We start from the raw sequence: 23526 nt of genomic DNA on the forward strand, positions 1-23526 counted from the left end.
TCCTTCACATAGAGCGTGAAGGCACTAGATGGCTCTCTTGAACGAGGATTGTGTTTCAGCCTTGTTTTCACAGACTATCTTACCCTATTTGTTATTTTTCATTGCTCATTTTAGACTGGGAGTCAATGCAAAGACAATTCCACACAGATTTTATTTGAGTCTGTGATCTGAATGCAGTTTAGAGCAGCTAAATCTGAGAACCAAAGCAAGGGGACTGAAAAGGGTAGTGCAGCTTTCTACAGAAAATCAGGAATGCAGTCTGAAGAGATTGGTGGAATTCGGTCTCACTGTGTTAGTCAAGGAATTTAAGTTGATTTACAAAATGTAAAGAGCAAACTAAGGGGTCATTTTCCTCTTTGAATGGGTTGGAGTCTCACCACATCTGCTCTGATACTGCAGTACATCTGCAAGCACCTCGGGGAACCAGCAGTGCTCATTTCAGGTGTTAGCAGGTTTGGAGCAGTGCTGAATTAAACCACAGCCTCTCTCAGCTTGGGGCACCTGTGGGACACTGGGCACTCCCATGGCTCCAGCTTTTCTTTTTTCAATATCTGAAGGAAGAAGCTGCCATTCAAAAGAGCAGTGTTTTCATGGAGAAAGCACATTTCTCTGCTACGTCTTAATCATAGGTAGTGTCATTGCTGATGAAGTTTTCTGTCCCCAGCTATGACTAATTAAGCTTGCTGCTATTTGCTATCTCAGAAGTGATTGTGCAGGTGCCAAATAGATGAGAACACCCAATATACTATCTGATCAACTATCTTTGCTGACATCTATTAAACAATTACAGTATCCTTGGAGAGTTACCACTCTGATAATTCCATAAGATGTAGCATTCATTCTCTCTCTCTTTTTACAAAAAATATTTAAAAATTTTAATTTTTTTTGTACCTCAAATGAAAGATGCTTGTGCAGGTTTTCATAGCTTGAGCAACATAATGAACAAATATGTGCTAGACAATTTTTCTGATTTTGTAGTGCCTTTACACGTACATGCCACAAACAACTTTTTTCCCTTGCAGAGCTTTCTCGCAAAGAAGTGGAATCTAAATTTTGTTTAAAAATATACCATTGTAGCACAGGAGGAAGGATTTTCATTGTTATTCCCGATACATTGATGGAGATGCATTGTTATCCCAACAAAAATGTCGATCTGTTTCAGAGCCTTGGTGGACTGAACACCTGCATGTTTCAGTCAGAACAATCAGTTTGTTCTCACTTGTTCCTGATCTGCCTGGAGAGAGTAATTTTCAGCTCTCAGCTTGCATATGGCATATTTTCACATAGGAGGACATGTGGCAGAGAAAAGATTTTCTGCTGATAAAGAGTTTCAGAAACCATTATCAAAATAATGTTACCTTTCAGCCTCTCAACAGTATTGTGAGTGTTTACAGAGGTCTTGGCAGAGCTTCCTTCCCATCTGCACCATTAAGGCACAGCATGATTGGCCAGAAAAAGGAATTCTTACCAAGAGATTGGGAACAGACAAGCATAGGCCCCAAGGAAAAAAGTTCATTTTTAACACCAACTCAGATAATAGAATTTATCAAAACAATAGTGGGCTTCAGGATGGTAAGATGGAGCTTTTGGAAGGATTCCAAACTGAGGCTACTTTGATCATTTGTTTCTGCTGTGTCCTTCAGCAGAGGGGTTTATTGCCTCTATCACATGTATCTGGAAGCCAGGTGCCACATCCAAAATTTTTCTTTAATGTATTAACCATTTTTTTCTGAATGGCTTGCTTTCCAGCATTCTAAAAAAATAATGGTTTAAACATCCAGAAAACCTGAGTGTTTTTTGTGTCTGATAGAAAAAAATGCATTAGAAATTTTTATAAAAGCTTCCCTTTTATTTCTTTGGAAATAAACAAATTATGAGTGCAGTATTAGCAGGCTGAATATTCCCAGTATATGAATTTATGGTTGTTGAAATTCACAAGCATCTTTTATTCAGTTTTGTGGAGCTTTAGATCTAATGTCAAATGTGTTTGAATATTGCTTATGATCCTTTCCTTCTAGAATCATTGAGCAGAATGACAGAGATGAACTCCATAAATGAGGGAAGGTGTAGGCTGTAAAATTACAGATGCTGCTGAGCAGGGTTTGAAGCTGGTATATGTATCATGATATTGTGATACTTGTGAAATGCTTACTAGTTATTTACAAAATGTTGACACTTTGAGCAGAAACTCTCCTGGGAAGAGGAGGAAAAGAGCTGGCTTAACATATTTAGCTTGCCAGCTGTAAGAGTTATACACTTTTTTGCATAGATACTTACTACAGGAAAGTAAAATTTAGGCAATTTACAGCATGAATGAATTTATGGAGAAAGCTTGTTTTGTCAGATGGAAATAGGTTTTATACATGATTTGAACAATTACATTTGCCATTATGACAGCTAAATTTATTTGACTGTGTTCTGCCCAGGTCACAATTATGTATTGCAGACTTGGCAGTCATTGGTGCTCCTGGTCTTTCCCTGGACTGCTGCAACTTGAGGTTGCAGCAACTCACAGCTTTATGAAGGAGCTGCAGGAATTCTCTTTCCATGAGAACGTCCTCCCCTTCTTTGTCAGAGCTGAGTTAAATATTCCAGATCTAATGTTTGGAAGTTTTGTCTACCATCCCTTTTCCATTTCACTTTGAAGGAGGAGTTCAGCAATAACAGTATCAGCCAGTATTAGGCTAAAACAATTGAGACTATTCTGTGGTACTTTTGTCTCACTTTGGTGTTTACTGTGTCTCGTCATCGGGTGATTGTGATGAAGCCATACTCAGAATTTTTGCCCAAGACAAGTTTCAGAATTAAACATTTAATCAGGTTATATGCTAATTGGTATTTCTTTTGAGGCAACTTTTTGTTTGAAGGTTTGGAGCCCTTCTTCCCTGAACTGTTAGTCCCAAGGGCAGCTTAAAAATGTTACTGTCTCTGTGAACACCCTCTGAATTACTGTTAAGTATCTGTCTCTGAATCTATTCAGCAATTTTCTCCTGAAGTGTTACATAGTGCTTGGGGTTCACTGAGAGGGAAACACCAGGACGAGCAACTTGGAAGAAGTAAGGTTTACCAGCTTGTCTGTCCTCTGGATTTCTTTGGGATGTTTTGACCCTTTCTGTATTCAACTTCACACCCTCCTCCACTCTCATCTGTACCTGGGGCCCAAAGATCAGCAGCAGTCATGCCTTGTTCTTCCCTCTGTCGTGCTGGGAGTGCAGCCCTGCTGCAGATGCAGAGTGAGGTGCGGCTGTTCCCCAGCTCTGTTCCAGGTGTGTGCAGCACAGCGGTGACTTTGTGTGGCTGCCTGCCTCTCACACCTGCCTGGTGCACAGCTTGGGCTTCACTTGTTTCCCAACCTCCTGCTAAATCAACTGCTTGGGAATGACAGCTGCACCTAGATAAATACAAACAGCATGAACACAAAATACATGTCAATGTACACATTCCGAATTGTTCTCTTCCAAGTGCATTTCCTGACTGCAGGAATATAGTATTCCATGTAAGTAATATACCATATATAGCATCTTGTATAAAGTGATTTTTGTGGTATTAATGAATCTGTAAAAAAGTTTTAGGGGATGATTTATATTAGTTCTTGTGCATGATGGAAATAGTAGGTGAAGCGTCTCATGAAAAAGATGAGACAAGACAGACAAATGTTCTTTTAAAGATCTTTTAGACAAGTATTTTATTTTTTCTCCTGTGTAAATTCAAACTTGCTTACTGCATCCTTAAGTGCTCTAATATTTCTGAGACAGCGATAATACCAATGCTTCTGTCATGAACGTTTTCAAATGCAAAAGTAACTTTTCTTTAGTGTCACAATAAAATTTATATAAATGTTAGAAAGAAGAAAATGGTGAAGTTTTGAGTGTAGGAATGTAATTTGCTGTAGAACACCTATTTTGTTTTCAGAAATAAAATTGCACTAATTCTGTCTTTTGCATGCCTTCAGAGCTCTGGTTGTCTAATTTGCACCTTCCAGCATTTAAGATTTGAAGCACTATACATCATGATTCTTGGTGGTAAAATAAATTTTAAAAAATGACACTTCTTGTGAAGGAGAAGCAGTGCATACAGCGAGCATGCTGTAACTGTGGAGTCTTACAGAACACCTGGCAGTTATAGAGATGTACTTCAGAAAATAGTTTTTCCAATGCTTTCTTGAGTGAACAGCCTATCAAAAGCTTGCTAGGAAAAGGAAATATATTTAAAAGTATTCATTGTATTCTCAGCTGTGTTAAACCAGTATATTAAGAGTGGATTTATGCACTCTGGTACCTGAACAAAGTAATTTGTATTGGGATTGTTCAATGTGATGACAGAACTGGAAGTCATTATTACATTACACTTGTATTTCTTGTTGCTGGCAAGTTCCTGAAGGACATGAGATTTTAGATGTTGTCACACTGAGACAGTCTCACCTAACCTGGAAACCAGCAAGATAAAAAGGCAGGAAATGACCTGTAAAGAATAAAGTTCTTTGGGATTTTTCAGGGACTGGTTGGGGATTTCTTGAAAAGGAACTGAAGTAATGATTGATTGTGGAGGAAGGAGGGAAAATAATGAGGTGTCGTTAATTTTTCATAATTGTCAACACTACAGGTGATAACTGGAAGCAATGTATTGCTTTGTCTTGAAAGCACATGTCAAAAGCTGTTTTAGATGTCATTGTACCATAACAGCTGAGCCCAAATATAGTGTGCTTATATATGAATCTGTTAATCTGTCTTGCCTAATTTAATGCACTGAGAAATCAAATCTAACTTTTTTGTTCGTTTTCTTGGTTGGGGTTAAATGAGCAAGCAATTCTTTGACTTTTTAGTGAAAGCCTGTCTTGCTTTAAGTGTTAAGATAAAATAGCACTGAATTAAAAGATGGTTTTAAACTGTTTTTTTAGTAGCTCATGGACTGTTACAGTATGGGCTGTGATTTATTTATTTATTTTTTAGTGGGCCATCTGTTCATTGCTAAATAGCAAGAAAATAGGAAAGGCAAAAATATCAGAAAGTAACTGAGAAAAGTCTTATACTGCAGCTTGGTGGATGGCATGTGAAAAATACAGTTTCTTCACTGACTTTAAGACTGTGTGTACATTATCATAGCAGCAGCAGAATAGTTTTGGAGCTAAGGAGTTTAGTACTAAGGATATTTTGGGGGATTTATATTAGGTGGGGTTTTTTAATCTCTGCCCTTTTTGATATAAAGATCAAAACTAAAAGTCTGTGAGATGTTTAGGACATATTGTGTTAGAGATAATGATGGTTTTACAGAACTGTTTCTACAGGCCATTAGGCTGTAGTGTTGCTCTTTCATAATTCCCATTACCACAATGCATTGTTTAGCTCATGTACACCATGTTTAGGCAATAAACAAAAATCCAGAGCATGTGGAAAGTTCATTTTCTAGAGGTTTTGGAAAAATTTAATTATATGAGATAATGTGTTACGGTAATGCAAAAGCTTCAGTATAAAATACATTCACTTGTAACTTGAGCAGTGCCCAGACTGCTTTCTGTTAAATGTTCTCTGTTGGAAATTACTGGCATTAAAATCTCAGCAGTTTTTTTTTTTCCGGATCCTTTGAACAACTGTTTTTATGAATTTGCTTAAAGTCTGGACAAAATCTAATTTCATAACTTAGAATATTTAAGATGTTTTGTTTTCATGTAATATCACCAGAGAAGTGGTCTGAGAAGTAGCAGTGAGATGTACCTGCTCCAGATTTTGCTTGGCTTCTTTGAATAGGTTCTGCTGGTATTTTAAGATACTTGGAACTTAATAGGATGTAATCTTAATTTCTTTTTGGTTGAAGGACACTGAGCAAAATTTGAAAAATAAATTTTAGAAAATAAAGACCGCACAAGATGTGTTCAGGGCCTGGACTTTTGCAGCCCACTGAGTTTTATATGTATTCATGTGAAAATACGGAATTGGTGCTTGAAAGATGTGGAAAACTCTTACAATCTGCAAAAACCAAGGGGGGAGTTTTCTTTGTGGTAGTTTAATATACCGTGAGACTTCTAGTCCTCAGACTCTACTTAAATGGTAAATGCTTTTTCCATAGTACCTTGGGATTTTTCAGAATTACTCTAAAGAAGACTCAGTAGCTTTGCAGCAGTTTGACAGAAGGTCTGTATTCATGGCAATCTTGTGTTTCCCAGGTGGATGGTTGAGGATCTCCAGCCCTAGTAAAGGTAGTCAGTGCAAGTGTACTGAGCTGAGCTCCTTGAGAATGGAAGGACAGAACACACTCTGAACATCCTCATTAAACTGAGTTCCAAGAGAAAGATAAAGAATGTTCTGTAGTTCAGATTATATTTCAATTTTCAGCAAACAACTTGTGTCATAGTGCTGGCAGTATTAGAGACATTCTGAACCCATGCAGAAAGGAAGTGATGGATGCCTACAGTTTCTTCCACTGTTGCAAGGATGTTTCCATGTAAATATTTTATTCTGAGTACCTATACCTAAAAATTACAATTAAATCTTTGAGACTTACTTTTGAGATATCCCACCTTCCAGCTATGAGACTATTCAGATAATTTGATTTAGATTTGGGTTTCTCTCTCCAGCTATTGCTGCTGTGTCTCAGTAGTTCTTGCTGTGTTCTTTAGCAAAGTCTCTTCTCACTCAGGCTGGATAGCTCTGGTCTACTGTCACCTCAAATTTAATGACCTTATAGACATAATCTAATAATCGAGGTACAGAGTCCACTTTTTCTTACCTGGTATTTGCCAATAAAGTAAACTTTGACAATTCAGATGGGTATAGGTAAATAATGGTTAACAGCCAAATATGGATATAAACATCTGTGTTTGGATGTTGGCAATTGAGCATGACCATCTTTAAACACTGTGCCTAGAATATTTGGTTTGCAAGTATTGGAAACCCATATGACTATCAGGAAGTCATTACCGCGTGAGTAAGGCTGTTGAGTAATCTAAGGTAAAAATAATTCAAATGAGTCTTAATTATTGAAAAAAAGCCATCCCAAACCAACACAACAGTCAACCCAACCCCCTGAGAAATGCATAAGCAAAACAGCAATGTGTGAAAAACTCTGAAGTATTGTTCATTGTGAATAAACAGATTACTTGTTTACAACCAGAAAAGTTGTGATAATCGAGTTGAATTTACAAGAACTGTTTTTAAAAGCTGTTCTAACAGAAATTTGATAGCATTAATATGCTCAAGAAAAGAGAGAAAGATATTAAGATTTAGTTCATTTTCCTACAGATAAGTAAGAGAACCAACAAGTGACATTTTGAACCATATTCAGGTCTGGTTCCTGAGCAACAAAACCTTCGATAACTTGACCATTTCTCATTTTGTGAACCGGTCATTGATTAATTCAGAAGAACCCCATAAAATGGTACTTATTCTGTATATGGGGATTGTCCTGTATGCATACATTTGCAGATGAGGAGAAGATCAGGGTGTAGCAGAAGAACTAAAGGGGGGCCCTCAGAGTGGCCCATTCTTCCCGGTGAACCACAGAAGTCCTACCAGCCTTTCTGTGGTAAGTTTGCTCCAGTGAATGAATTATTTGTCAGTCACACTCATATTTATGTTTGTGATCACAGAGCTAACAATTTGTGCATGTATCTGGGAATATTTTTCTTTTCTAATTTTTCATTTAAATTTACTTTATCATTATATTTTATTTTCTCAGTTTACTTTTTTTTTTGTTTTAAGTGGTTGGATAATGATATGAGTTACAGATCAATTTAGGGTTCTTTTTCTGTTTTCTGTCTTCCAGATTCTTAACATCTGGTAGGAAATGCATTGCATAGGAGGAAGGTCAGAAAAAGGAATTCATGATCCCAACTTGAAAGACTAAATGGAGGCAGGTAATGATGCAGTTCCTTGGCTTGTAATTCTGGCCATTTGATATGAGGCCTGTGTAGTAGCTGCTTATTAGAATGCTACATGGTAGATATTAATGGAGTATAGAATCACAATCATTTTACCTAATTGCTCTGTGAAATGAAATAAATTAAACTATCATTGTACCATTCTTTCTCTTAGGTCACCCTGTGATAAGCTCACCCTGTGTGCCATCATTTTTCTCCGAGAAAACACGAAAAATAAGAGGATTAGAAGAAGCCTGTGAGAAGAAGGATTAGATTGCACTCATTTTTTCCTACAAAAATGTCTTTATGTTGTAAACTGTTCTAAAGAAAATGCTGTCATCCAAATGCAATAAGACAAAGAACTTTCAATAAAAGTATATAAAACGTAGTTATTTTAAAGTATGTTTTTATTAAAATTACAAAGAAACTTTGTGTTAGTTTTTTTATAGAATAATACACTTCCAAAACTGTATTTACAGAGATATGGGTGATGTAGGACTTGAGCAGTGAAAGAGACAAGTGCAAGTAAGAGATCTAACGTAGAATGATGCTTTATTGTTGACATGTTTGCTACTAAATGAAAATGTAACATCCATTTCATTTTTATTGCCTCTAAATACATTAAGATCCTCATATTCATGGTTATACTTAACAGACTTGCACATGATTTAGTGTGCAGTGACTTTGCTGCAGTGATGTCACTGACTGGAATTACACTTGTGCTGATGTAAATAAGGAAAGAGTCAAACCATTGGTTCACAGAGACATGCTGAGAGCCAGAGTTCAGCCCTGAAATCCAGCCTTCAGCAAAAAGGCACAGAGCAATATCCAGATAGAAAATGAATAATGCCTGTGAAGGGAGCCTTTGGCATGCTGAGGTACTGACTGTGGACCTGTTCCTGAAGATATTGCTCTTAGGTAGGAGTTGATGCCAAGAATTTTTGACGTTTGTGGGATAAGTCCATCAATTGGCAGGATATGTGAAGAAGTGATTTTGAAAATGGAGGCTGTGTGGTAAGATATAGGGGCCTAGAAAATCTGCCTGACTCTATTGTGAGAGTCCATAGAGAGTTGTAAATAACCAGATAGTATTTAACCAAGAAGTAATGCAGTAAGTAAACTATGGAATAAATTGTTTCTGTAATATGTCAACAGAGTTATGTAGTTGGCAATTTTCCACCAGCTAACTTTTTTCTCTAGGTTTCTGTTCTTATTCCACACAGTTTCTCTCTTCTCTGTACAGTTAACCTACCTCTTATAGTTTTTAACCCTTAAATTATCTGGAACTCTTTGTTTTGAATTATCTTGTGCCAAAATGTCTTTTTTAATAACCTTTTTATCTGATGCCAGTAGAGCTTGGGTAATGGTTATCATCAGCCTACTGCTATATTTAAATTAAGGAAAATCTGCCAATTTATAGACTTACTGGGTAATTTAGCAGGTTTTTTTATAATTTAGTGGCAATTTGGTACATTGGTACTTGTTGAGAGCTTCTAAATGTAGCTTAAGCAGTGAATTGAAACTATGGAATGTGTATGAATGGCTTTTCTATGTAGACTGAAGATTTGGCATGTTCATTGAGTCCTGTGTGCTTAAACCAGTGTCAGATTCAAACTCCCTGGTGATTTACAGAAGGCCTAGATCAAATTCCTCACAGGGATGTTTGGGAATGAATAGAAGACAAACTGCCACCTTTGAAAGAATTGTTAGGACTGACCTTGTCTAAGGCGATAAAAACTTTGAGAAAGAAATATGAAATACATGTGAAATCAAACATTTCAGGTGGTACTGAGGTTAAGAGTTGTTGCTCTGTAGTGTGAAGGGAGAGTGGAAAGAAAACAATAGTCAGTATGAGTTACAGAATCTCTAAAGAGAAATGTCAGCATTTACAGATGCCTAACTCCTAACAGAAGTATCAGAAGAAAAATGTAAAATTGATGGCTGAGTGAGCCATAAATATATTTAAGTGAGGGGAAGTAGCTCATTGCAGCCTCAGTGCACAGAAATTTTCTGTTAACTTGATAATCACCAAGTTAACAGCATTAACATTTATGTTCTAATAACTAGGCTTAAGACTAAATGATAAAAGAAAATTATTCCATACCTAAAATATAGTAGTCTTTAAGGTGGAGACTTGGCAAGAAACTGTTGAGAGAAATTTTGTACTTTTCACTTATTTAGCACTTTTTGCTCAGCTAGTTCAGAACTACATTATTAATATGTCTGTGGGACGTTTTTTGAAATGTATGTAAAAGTCAGGAAAAGGTTGGTTCTCCTTTGTTATGTATATCACAATCCATGTGTCAGCACACAGACTTAAGTTTTCTATTATGAGTTTTAGGTCATAGAATATTCTGAAAAGAATTCATTTGGTATACACTTACCTGCAAGTTTTCATTATGCTAATTTTGTCAACGGTATATAGACAGTGAAATCTTAGTGCATTTATTCAGTGCTAAATAGAGATGAAGATTTTTTTAGATTGGCTTTTCTCATTATGGCTAAGGATTCTTTAGCAGCATTCTGTGTTTTTTAAAGAGACTCGCTCTTTAGAAGTGAAACTCTACAAATCAAATCTCCATAGTAACACTAGATTCTTCTGCCAACCCGTGCTGTTGCAAATTTCCTTGTCAAACTAGAGGTAGTTTTACAGTTGTATAAAACCATTCTTTTTCATGTAGTTAGAATGGAGAAGTAAACCAACACTTTTATTGGTCATTTTGCTTGTATTATTGCATATCCTTTCTCATTTCTGTTACTGATATTTTATGTTTTTGGCATTTGTGGAGGGCAAAAAGTCTTCTGAAGTGGAGTTTTAGCTTGTAGTTGTACTAGAGAACACGTTTAGTGTAAGACAAACCTTGAAGAAATGGCTTATTGCCTGCAATGTCTTTAAAAAGAGTCTTTTAGCATGTTGAGAATTCTGTTTCTATTTTACATATCTCTGCTTAACAATGAGACTTTTGCCTGTTGTGGGGATCACAAGCTGTTTGGATCAAAATGGAATGAAAATAATTTCTCTAGTTCAGAAGTATTTTCATAAATAATGAGTTAGACTTGTTCATCCAACTGGTATAAATAAAAGGAATCTCTTGCCATTAGTACTCCTTTGGGAAGCAGTGCAGTGTATCCCTGTGCTGCTCAAAGCTGAAGGGGGGAGCACTGTGTGTGCTTTCCTGATCCTGGAAGGAGGCACCAATGTGGATTCCTAAAACTGTGGATCCTGATTCCTTCTGGCACATTAGGTGCCCCATGAGTTGTCTTTCCCTGTCCTCATGAGGAAACAGCTCTTGAGTGGGACTGCTGGGGCTGTGCAATTGTCAGACTGGGTGGATGGGGTAGCTCTGCATGAAACACTGAAGGTGTGCTCTGACCTTCCTTCCCACCTTAAAATGACAAGTAGATATAATGGATGATCAAAATGCTGTTGGATTAACTTAGTGACAGGATATGTCTGCTTATGGATGGGAAATGTCTATATTTTTACACATAAAATGAACATGCTTTTAGTCTTTTGATTAGTGATAAGTTGCAAGTTTTTAATGAGAATGCTAGTGGTGTGCATAACTGTTCAGTAAGCAGAAAGGAAGAGACCGTGGGCTGAATAAATTGTTCTAGTTTCCTACATAGAGTGGAAAGTTTGCCACTTTGATGATTAAAAATGACCATTTTGTGGAATAGCAACTGATATTGTGATATCTATATGTACTTGTATAAATTTCATACTTTGTATGAAATGTATACAGGTACGTGAAGGTCCGTGTAGATGTCTATTTAATAATGCTGTTGATCAATACGTGCAAATCCTGCAAGGGAGGAGGAATTAATATAGAGATTTTTTTATTCTGGAAATTCAAAATTATTTGAGTTGAAGCTTTTGGCTGCTATAACCCCTCTGCTTTTTATATATTCTTCAGTGTATGAACCAGAACTTGAAAGGGTTGATGGTGTCTTGTCTATGCATCCCATACTTGCCTTAGACTGAATAAAGTTAAGCTCTAATTTCAATGTACAAGGGAAAGGAGAAGTTATAAAAAAGAGAAAACTCCTTTTTGGGTATGAATTGAGGTCCTTGCAGTACCTCTGGGCTGGTCATGAGCATTACAGTGTCCTATGCTCCACATAAAAGACAGAATGTGTTCTTCAGAAGAAGGACAGTCTGGCTCAGAGAAGAAAACATTAAACCTTCTTTATAAAGTTCTGAAACAAAATATTACTCTGAAAAACCTTGAGGTGACTCTGCCTCTCTTTTGAAACAAATATGACAAAAGATAAATAGCAGTAATTCCAAGTTTCTGAGTTTAAAAAGATATAGAAATCAGATAATACATAGAATGTAATTTTTTTCTCAGTATATTAAGGCAGTTTTATTTGTACCTGCTGTATTCAGGCCTTCTGTAATAGTGACTCCAAAAGTTATCAAAACAAACCAAACCCCGTACCTATACTGAGGTAAGTTTTGTACCTAAAAAAATGTAAAATGTGGAAAGCATAGATAACAGTGGTTTGTTATTGCTGCCACTTCTGTTTGGAACATGGTGGATTTTTAAAAATACATGTAATCATGTCTTCTGTATAGAATTTAATATCTTATGTCAACATGCAGTTTTTCTCTATTTGCCAGTTTTCCAGTCTTAACCTATGTAATCATCATTACGTGGATTCACAAAGTTTTGAAAATTCCCCTTTAGGATCTGTTTTTAATCACAACAAATAATATTAATTTTGGTCAAGATTCTTTTCATTTACATCTCTGGAAAAAAGCTAAGCATTTGGATATATTTATAGTATCTCTGCATTCAGCATTTATTTTGAGTACTGATGCACAGGGAAGTACTTTTTAAACTGTCCCTCAGCCCCCTGGTCTATAGGTATTCATGGCAGCATGAAGATACAGGAAAGGTCAAGTCTGAACTATGTGAGGAAGTGGTGTCTTGCTCCTTGTGTTGCCCTGAGGTAAGGAAAAGGAATAAAATAAAGAATTTCTTTCCCCATTCTTAAAAGTTACCCGTGATACAAAGTGTTGTTGTTCCTAAGAGACAACATCAGACACTTTTCACTCTGCCATAATTTAAAAACAGATAAGGAACTGTTCTATCTTTTATGCAGTGATAAAATAGGTTTTTGTTGTGTTTTTTTTTTCCTGATCATATTTTCAGTTCATGTGTGGGTTTTTCTGTTCTGATAAAAATGGAAGAGGAAATTTGAACAGATGGATTTGAGTTACCAAGCAACACTTCGTTTCCCAGGCAATGGAAAAAAAGTCAGAGCAGGTGCTAAGTGGATTTTATTCCTTTTTCTTTTTTTAAAAAATTATTGTGAGCTGATGTATGAGCTTCACTTTAAGAGACTCTTGAAAAACTTCATAGAATATAAATAAATAATCAGTAAACTACCTGGGCAGGTTGTTTCCTATATGACTTGAAGAGTTCTTTTCTTTAGTTGTGGTACAACACAGTCCATGCAGCAAGGCAGTTGTAGAGGACGTTGGTGTTGTTTCCTTCACTCCAATATTCTCATATACAAGCAACTCTATTTTTCTGATTTTAATGTGTTCCTGTAATTTCAGAGTGAAATAAATGTTCTACGTTCTCAAATGTTTATACATTATCCCCACTTCTTCCCTCTTGAGAAAGATTGACTTGGTTGGCAAATCTCAACTGATTGCAGAGCTACATTGAATTGGTGGTGCCTTAAATTCAGTTTCTGGCAGATCCAAAAGTAGGATTTTTTTTTAAAGGGCAATGCAAACTAATTTCTTCCTTTCTTTTTTTTTTTTAGTGAGATTGTGGTGTGGTGAGTTCTTTTGACGAGCATAAAATTTTAGCTTTTTTTTTTTTTTTTTTTTAGAAAAACCAAACCAAAATACCCACCTGCCAAAGCACTCCAACTGTGTGAAAAATTATCTGTGTCTTATCTCTTTAGGGTGCTGATCTCATGTCCCTCTCTGCTGTACATTTGCATAACCTAACAGCTATATCGAACATGGGGAATGTAGGGATGACATTTCCCTGAACATCTAGGGGAGATAATGTTGTTAACTGAGAGCTTTGACATTCTGTTACATGATGATATGATAACTGTAATCTTTGTTAGAAAATAATATCTTAAGTTTTCATCCACCACTATCTGCACTTCTTTTCTGCAGCACTGCTCTCCATGCTCGTCACCCAGCCTGTTCTGATACTGGGCATTGATCCCACCCAGGTGCAGGACCTGGCTCTTGAGGGTTCCCAGGAGCACATTCCTGCAGCCTGTCACTGCCCCTCTCACCCATCCCTTCCCAAACAACAGCCTGGTGCCATCTGTGAGCTTGCTGAGGCCGTGCTCAATCCCATTGATTGAGGTATTGGATAGTATTTATCTCAATATGGCTCTTGGATGCCACAAAAATTGTCACAAAACTTAATTTGTGTTTTTAAAAAACTTGATGTACCACAGAGCCAATAAACTTACACATTTGAAGTCTTATTAACTCTGATGTTTGCTGGCTTTGCTGATTAAGTTTAAATACTAAATAGCCTAAGCCAGCAGTAATTTTAAATGCATGTAAGTAAAACCCACCCATATTTAGAAAAGCACTTCCTGGAGAATTAGGGAACTGAAAATCAAACCCATAAGTTATTTTAGCTAGTGATTTCACCAAGTCCACATGAAGGGAAAAGAGACATGAAAACATAGGCTAGAAAAGGTAATAACAAAAGAGTATATCCATTAATAAGTCTGGACATTAGTAGGTACAATTATGCAACTATGCTTTTCAAAATTAAAAAATCCTGTGCTAATAAATTTGAAGTATTACTGCAACATGGGGGTGGGCCAGCACTCCCCTGGGTTGGCTCAGGCTGTTTGCAGTGATTGATGTTTGCTCAATGTGAAGTTTATAAAAGGATTTCTACCAGAAAAGTGAACACATGTTTGAAGTTCTGTGCATGCTAACACCAGCTAACACATTCTGCAGTAACCTTAAGAACTCTGTGCAGCAAGTGTGTGAAGTATGTAGTATTTCTGGCTTCGAGTTGTTGAGTGTGAGCCTGGTTTTGGCAGGGCTATTTTTCTGCCATTTGAAAACTAGGTTCTTAATTTAATAATTTAAATTGGTTTTGCATCTGCAGTCAGGCTGAAGAGGAGCACTGGTGCAGAGCAGAAATTAAACAAGTATTACTGGGTTTGTGCATAGGTTGGAAGGTGGGGAAAGCACTTAACAGGATATCACCCTTTGTCTTTTTGTTTTTCTAGGACAGAGCTCTTAGCTTTCAGCCTGTTTAAGGAAGCTATCAGGAGGTTAGCTGTGTGAGTATGGAAAGAACTGTTGGAAAACTGCTTTCCTCTATTTAGATGAAGTGGCTGTAGAAATACCACAAGCACTGTGTGTTGGCACTGCTGGTAACATCCTATCTCACAGTACCGTCCATGTTTAGATGGCTTTGGTTTTTTGTTATTTATGAAGAGTGGAGCTGGCACACAGCAACATCTCTACTGTGTGTTCTGGATCTTGGGATTGTGTTTAGGAATCTTTGCTGTGACTTTACTCTTTGAAGTGTTGCCTGTGTGCTTTTGATGGCAGGAGCAAGGGAAGTCTATTCTTAGTTACACCCTAAGGTGGAATTCCATTATTCCTCCATGGTTAGTGTTACGCTTACTCTAAAACTCATGGGATATTGCTTTCTTTTTCAGCCTTATTAAAAAGTTCTTTGTGTGCTCAAGCTTCTAAATGGGAGGGAAGTAGTGGAAATAAGTCTTTAAAATAATGGATTTGTTGGACAAGGATTTTTTTAAACTCAATCGATTACACAAAAGATTTGTAACAAGGATTTTGCATTTTAAGAATTTGAAGATGTGATTTTTAATAAAAGATAGTCTTCTAAAAAAAGATCCCCACACCCAAACCAAATAGCTAAAAATTCTGGTTTATAACTCCCAACAATGTTTCATTTATGTGTCCTACTTCAAATTAAGTGACTCTTTTTAGTGCACCTGAGTTACTAATAAATGACTATTTAAACATTTAGCTTTTTTAAAAAAGGCATATTTTTCCATGCAGTTTTAAAGCTTCATATGCACCGAAAAGAGAAAAATTTTTAGCCAAGCTGTTTCTAGAGTATATTTGCTTTGCAGATGTGTAAGCAGCAGTTGAAACATGTTTACTGATTCTAATGGACTACACCTGAAAACAAATATATGGCCTTCCTTTACTGCAGACACTCAAGCATTTTGGTATGCCTTCTTAAAGAAAATGGTGAAAAGGGAGAAAATTGTTCATTGTCAAAGTTTCTTTTTCTGAAAATATGTGTAAAGCAATAACTCTTCCCTTTTTCTAAAATTGGGGAAGTAATTTTGGTAAGAGGACAAGAGATTAATGGTCCTGTGCAAAACAGAAATGATCCCCTAGGAGTTTTATTCCTTCTACAAAGAAAAGAAATAAATTTTCAAGAATTCTGGTAAAAGTGGAGTTTCAGTAGCTCCTTTCAGAAAACACTCTGTGTGCTTTCAATTACAAACTAAATTGTCCCACATGCATTTCAAGCTCCATATACAAACCTTGTTTTCACTTGAAACTTTTTGTATGTGGTCTCTTGCCAGAGGACAAACTTGTAGTATGACAACGCATGTGGTTGCTTAAGGTGTTTTTGACATACAGGTCAAAGAAAAGCTGAATTTCTTAAATCTCAGATTATTTTTCCTCATAGTCTGTCCTTAGGTATGTTAGTAAAACTTCATAAGCCCCTCTTATATGCATGTGTTCAGGAATAAATGGAAGTCTGATAGTTGCAAAGAAATACTTTGGCTCATGATTCAATGTGGGTTTTCAACTGGTGTAAAAACTTTTCCTTTCTCCCTCCTACTCTTCTTTACATCTCCAAGTTTTAGAATGTAGGCCAGGGATGGTGTTAGACCCATTGTTCAAAAGTAGTACAGAGGCCACTGAGATTATTGCTGGACTTGTCTGTCATGATGTACTTCTGACCTTTGTTTTATAGTTTGGTGGTGGTCCCTGATTAATGTAGTTTCTTTCATATTCATCAAAATTCATATCTGTTTATTTAAAATGAAAAATGGAGGGAGAATTAGGCATGCATCTGAGTGTTTTGCTTAACTCTGAGAATTTAAAAAGTTTTAGTGCCCCTAATTTACAAAGAAAAATTTCTGCAGAACTTTTGTAGCTATCAGCTCTTCATATTTCCTCTGATTTTTCATTTCATGTTCTTATATACACGTTTTCATTTCTTCAAGCTATAAAATTTGTTGGCATTTGACAAAACTTCTTTAACAGGTTCTCCCAGAGTTCAAATACCTATAATGGTGAATTTTTAAAAGAGAATTAATGGTAACAAGGTTTTTAGAATCCTTTCCAATAAAATGGGTCCTTTTTCCTGCACACTGGAAACAGACATGGGAATTTTGTGTAGTCAGTTTGTTTTCCAGAAAGATAGAGAGTTTGATCAGGATTTCTTAAATCTACTTTAATTTTAATTACTGTTATGGCTGGGGGTAGATGTGAAGAGTTAGAAAACAGCAGATAAGTCTGTATGTTAAGAAGGAATCAATTTCTCTATGTTCCATTTTTCTAGTATTCTGGTTAAATTGAATTTGATCAGTATTTCTAATGGTATTTTTGGCTAAAGAAACACTACTGTTAAGACACTTTGGGTAAGTGCTGTGCTTTTATCTAAATGATTGGTTGAAATATTGAAATACTGCTGATCTAAATTTTAAAGTTCAGACAAGCTGATCCTGTAGAAGAACTACCAAAGCTTTCTTTTCCAGAGGAATGGAACCAGTGTGCATGGAGGTGTTTGAGAGAAGTAGCAGCTCTTATGCCATTGTCTGCTGTGATTTGCAGATTTGTACATTTTGTCTGTGAAGGCAAAAAGCTGCATTTCCTGACACAGTGGTTGCTCATGCCAGTTTTTATAATGCCTTCTTTAATAATTTTTCTTTCTTCTTCCAATGCAGACACAGTTTCACACCATCTCTAAATTGCATATTTTTCTGTTTTTTAAATTTCCTTTCTAGCACTTTGTGTCATTTTTTAGACAGTTTTGTGTAAATAAATGTAAAACCTTGAGCTACATTGACAGTGTTGGTATCATTGAATGAGAACAACACAGTCACTGATGTCTTGGGAACATTAATAAAATACTTCAGAAACAGAGTAAAGAAAGATCAATTTGCAGCACCTTGACTTCCCTGCAGCTGAGGGATAAAGTGTCTTTTAATAAAGGTGGGATAAAACCACAGTTTTATTTGGGTAATTAGTATAAGGTTCAGATTATGCTAAGTAGTGGGGATTTTCAGCACCAGTGATTTATGACAAAATCTTGCTGTATCTTCTTATCAATTTCTGAATAAAAGGGTAGAATTCATATTTCAACAGTATTTTAAGATTATGTTTACAATCTGTCTCCCCTTTGGATTTTTTTTTTTGGTGTTTAAGTTAGTGTTAAGATTGTGTGCTAAGGTTACTTCTGAGGCCTATACAAGATGCTAACCTAATATTGTGGAAGGAGAAAGCAATGACCAAGTTTGGATTGAAGCTCATTTTAGTTTGAAAGCAAAGACTATTAAAGTAAATTTAATGTGAAGGAGACCTGATTACCTGCTAGTTTTGAGTGGGTGCATTAATCACCTTGACAACTAAGCATCATCAGGAAATACAAGGTGTGGGCATTTGGTTACACATTAGTTATAATTAATTATAATTAATTTGCATGTGCAAAGTGGTTACTCAGAATCAGGTGTCATACAGAGGGGTATAAAGAAAATCTAATTTTATAAATGATTGCATCTCTGAGATATTTTTAGTATAGGCTTTGATTGTTGCAGAAATTATGACACAAGAATTTTTTCATGGATATAAGAATCAAGAGTTCCCTTCAATACAGTTTAGGTTAAAATAAACTATCCCTAGTAAGTTTTTGATGTTTTTTCCCCCCACATTTTCTTATTTGTCTCTCTGGGTTTTTTATTAAAATAATTGAAAACAAGAAATAGACATAATTCCAGAAATGATGTAATGGATAAAAACCTGGTTTCCTTAGGCTATGAGGACTTTCTGAAATCTCTAGAATATCTCTTGCTTAGCTGTTCAGGCAAATTTGAAAGCCTCCAGATGACCTCAGAGAGTAAAACAATCAGGGTAAGGTATCACGCACATAAAGTGTATCCTTAAATTAGTACCCCAAAAGTATATCCCTGAATCAGGCACCCCAAATGAAAAAACACATACATAGAACAACATAAATTCAAGAACTGAGCCTTGTGGGAGTCTCCAAACATTTGAATCTGATTGGAAGAAAACCCACACAAAATAATAAAGTGGGAGTCATTTTCTGATCTTCTCCAGAATCCTAAAGTCTGCTTCATTTTACCATCAGGGATAGAGAAGAAAAGCTTTTAAGTCAGCCAGCATCAGATTGATTCATAAAGCAAACAGGAAAAGCATTATGAGGCAAGGCTTCATGCTATGATAGACATCTCAGAGTACGCATCTTTGGCAGTCTATACATCTCTGGCTAAGGGGGTGGAAACTCTGGTTTGTCTCCCTGGGCAATGTGTGGAATCCTGTTTATATTCCAGCTCAGTTTATATGGCCCTGGGGAGCAAAGTCTGGTCTTAGAATTAGCTGTAATTTTTGCTGATCTGATAGTGGTATGACTGGCCAACTATTCTTTTGTGTAACTGTATGACAAATTCATTACGTACTCTTATTTTTTAAAACATTTGTGCACTGAAGGTACTTATTTCATCTAAGAAAAACAGCTGGTGGCAATTGAGTGATTCCTTGCGTAGGTGATTTGCAAAGATTTCGTTCTTTTTATAATATGGAGAGTTGCATTTAAATTACAAAAACACAAGGAAAAAGGTCCAATCAGATATACTATTTCATAAATGCAGAAAGAATTTCATTAATGCCAAAGCATTTGAAAAATGCATAAAAGCAAAATTATAAGCTCTTATCTGTTAAAGGTAGTTTAAATATATGTATATGTACATGTACCTGCAGTATATTTAATGTAATAAAAAACTGTTCAGACTTAGTGTTGAGTATACTAATATGTCTCTTGCAGTTATTTTAGTACATTAAGCTGCACATTTTTAAATGTATTTCATAAAGATGTTTATTAGCAGTAGGCTTCAGTTTAATAACCTACAGTAATTGGTCTTTGAGAGCAGTTGTTTCTCACAGTTATGAAAAAGCCATATGTTTGTTGCTACATAGAAGAAGAAACTAATTGATAGTTTGTGATACAAAAAAATGACTTTTAAACTTGTGGGTTGTAAGGGATGCAAGACCTTGGCTCTTTGGCCTAAAGGATAAACATCTTTTTCTTGGCTACAAGGTTAGTTCAGGAGTCTGTGAAGGACTGAAAGAGAAGGAACTAGGACATAAAGACATCATGGATGGCACTCCATCTTTTAGAGCAGAAGGACTCCAAAGGAGCAGAAATGGGACAATATCTGTCCTGTTTCAGGTTTTTTTATTAATAAACTTCTCAGATGGTCTATGGGAAGGGAATAAGCATCACCAAATTCTCAAATGAAAGTGTTTTGTCACATCTTGACTACATTTTTTCCAGGTAGTTATGTGAGTTTTTTATCAGGATGTGTCATACCAAGATGCAACTCTGGTTTCATGCTGTCTTCATACTCCTGTGGGTTTTTTTTAATTATTGTTTTTATAAGGACCAGTATGGATTGGTACTGTTAACTTTGCCCTAACCAATGCAATCCATTTTTCTTTTGCCTGTGGATTAAGATGCATAAAAACCAGTAGGAAAATGTGAAAACTGAAATGTTAATGCTACTGTAGCGTGTGCTGCGTCAGCCCACTACATAATTATTATCCTTAAAATGTCAAATTTGAATACAATGCGTTTAAATTGCTTATTTCAGACAATAGAGGAAAAATTAGGAAGAAACTGCAGTAAAAAATTTAACACTTACCAGTGTTTGAAGCAGTAACAGAATTAAATAAAGTTTTGTTGTTTAAGCAGCAAGAGCAGCATTGTATCTGGACTAAGAAATTCCTTGCTGGGTTGTCACGCCTGCCGTTAATTATTGATAAGGGGTTTCAGAAATAGCGCATGTGCTGTCAGAGCTGGCTGTAACACAAGACAGGGAGTGCAGTGGTGGCAGAGGGGATACAGCCAGGGCAGCACCTGTAGCACTTGCAGTTACCTGCTTCTTGCCATCAGACTTTTATTTTGTTGCAATGAGTTCATGTGGGTGGTTAAAATAATGGAAAGATGAGTCGTCAAGCTTATTTCTATCGTGTCCCTCCACAGGAACTGCACAGAAGAACCCAACTTCAGCCTGAGCCAGCGAAGACGAAGGCTCTGCAAACAGTCATCGAGATGAAGGTATGGTCTTTGCATCTTTCCCTGTATGTAATTTCTGCAGCATGAACTCATGTGCTGGGTATAGCTGGGATGGAGTTAGTTTTCCCCCTAGCAACCTGTCTGGTCCTGTGTTTTGAAATTCAGACAAAACAGTGTTGGTAACATGCTGATGTTTAGCTGTTGTCCAACAGGGCTTACACAGAGTCAAAGCTTTCCCAGTTTCTCACTCTGCTCCCACTGTGCAAGTAGGGAGAGGCTGGGAGGGAGCACAGTGAGGACAGCTGACCCAAATTCACCAGAGGGATAATCCATACTGTCGTGTCATGCTCAGCCTCCACACACTGAAGAGAGGGAGGACCTTCAGAGTCAGGCATTTGTGCTCCCAAATAACTCTAGTGCCTGATGAGCTCTCCTGAAAACTGCCAGGCATCTTCCTGCCCATGGGAAGCAGTGCATGAATTCCATGTGTTGCTTTGCTTGCATGCACAGCTTTGCCTTACGTATTACAGCAGCTTTATCTCAAACAATGGGTTTTCCCACTTCTGCTCTCTGGTTCTCTCGCCCATCCCACTGAGGGGGAGTGAACAAGCAGCTGTGACAGCTGCCTGGCAAGTGTTGATTTATGACTTTTACTCATTAATTACTGAATGCTTTCTTTACCATGTCAATTAATTTTGTTATGTAGCTAGGAGTAATTAGTACTTACTTCTCCTGGTCTGTTTTCTAAATAAAATTGATTAAAAAAATCAAGTGTAGCATTGCTGAAAAGTGAGAACAGAATATTGCTTTTTAAAAAGTCTAGGGGGTGTGTGTGGGAGATCCAAAGTACATGGAATAAAATGGCTAATGTAAAATTTTCCTCCTCAAACCTTTAAACCAGTTCTTCTGTTGGTTGTTATTAGGCCATAATTTTACTGCCAACCTAAGGAAGATATTAGTTGCATCAGCAGGTACGACAAAATTTGATGAAACAGCTCTCTTAGTCCTGACCATAGTTTATTCTTTTTGTTATATAATATTACTAAAGTGTTGTGGCTTTCCCCTCCACAATAACAAGGAATAAAAATAATAATTTAAAAAGTGAAAAGTGATATTTTTGCATAATTCTGTGAGTCTGGATTGTTCATCTTTAAGAGAAATACCATGAGACTTGAGATAATTTGTGAGTTGGCAATGCTGCCTGAAATTCATTAATGATGGTCTTTCATTTCATTCTTAAAAGGAAGTGCAAATTAAAGGCCTCATTTTACCAGTGACTTCTGTTGTAGCAAATGAGTTCAGCATGTCTGAACATTGTGGTAAACACACAGTTAAAACAACAGTAGGACTTTAGCAATACAGTATCTGTCTTTCAATAGATAATAATTAGTTTGGATTATATGGGTAACAAAGAAGACACATTGATTACAGAATTCCATTTTTGGATATATATTTGCTTTGGACATTAGTTCAGAACTCTTTGTATGAGATCTATGTTTTTGCAGTAACTCACTACCCTAAGTAAATAGGAAAGTAAGATACTGGCTGAGAAACTTGGTTTTACTATTAATATTCAGAATTATAAATTTAAAAGTTCTGGGATACAAAAGCAATGTGTTAGAATAATGTATAATCTTTCATGTGGGTTATATAACAATGTAAAGGACACGTTGAAGTTAATTTTCGGTTCCTCTTCCTGTACCAAAAGTGTGAAAAGATCAGGGATGGGGGGTACAGGACACATGAGTGACACATCGCTGCTCCTGACAGTGTCTGTCCCTGGAGACACTGAAATGTTTTCTGTTTGACTCCCAGGAGAGATGGATGTGCTGCAATATTCCACTTTTTAAAAATCAGATCTTTATAGTAGAGCTTTCATTTGTTGTGAGTGAGGCTTCAGTCCTGTTGTTCGAGTCCTGATGCAAAGCTGCTTTTTGCCTCCGAGGCACGCAGTTCTTTCTGTCCCTACACACACCCCTTTGGGATCGCCCCTGTGTAAAATAGGCCTAATATTGAAAAGAAAAAGGGACAAATATAAGATGTTGAAATCCACATGATTAAACAGCAGTTTTCATTACAAGTTCCAGATTTGGAATGTTTTCAAGTAAATTTAAATTGTCTTAATCCAGAGAGCATTTGTTTTGAAAAAATGTGGAACATTTGTTTTGAATGATCAAACACTGAAGGAATTGTTTCCCTGCAATGTTGAGGGTGGAAGGAGGGAGAGGATTAGCTGTAATGTGGCAGTCTCAGGCCATCCACTCCCCCATGCAGAGACTCTAAGCAGTTTACATTTCTCTTCACCACACCCAGCTCCTCCCAGCCCCTCACCACATTTTCTAAGTGCCTTCC

At 36.6% G+C, this 23526-nt stretch overlaps 1 protein-coding gene across 12 annotated transcripts in view; it reads left to right on the forward strand.

The window, feature by feature from the left end:
• Positions 1–23526, forward strand: part of ERC2 (ELKS/RAB6-interacting/CAST family member 2) — a 404850-nt gene that overhangs the window by 60256 nt on the left and 321068 nt on the right. For all 12 annotated transcript variants that reach the window (XR_008483247.1, XR_008483246.1, XR_008483248.1 and 9 more), the window contains one exon: positions 21142–21216. Coding sequence is in view for 1 of the 12 variants with exons in the window: in XM_054280975.1 (XP_054136950.1) it covers positions 21142–21216 (75 nt within the window). In the remaining 11 variants the exon portion in view is untranslated. The remainder of the gene's footprint in view (positions 1–21141; positions 21217–23526) is intronic.

The sequence above is a fragment of the Melozone crissalis genome, unplaced genomic scaffold, assembly GCF_028551555.1.
Source record: "Melozone crissalis strain CALT ecotype California unplaced genomic scaffold, PUWL_Pcris_2 ptg000029l_1, whole genome shotgun sequence".
Taxonomy (NCBI): domain Eukaryota; kingdom Metazoa; phylum Chordata; class Aves; order Passeriformes; family Passerellidae; genus Melozone; species Melozone crissalis.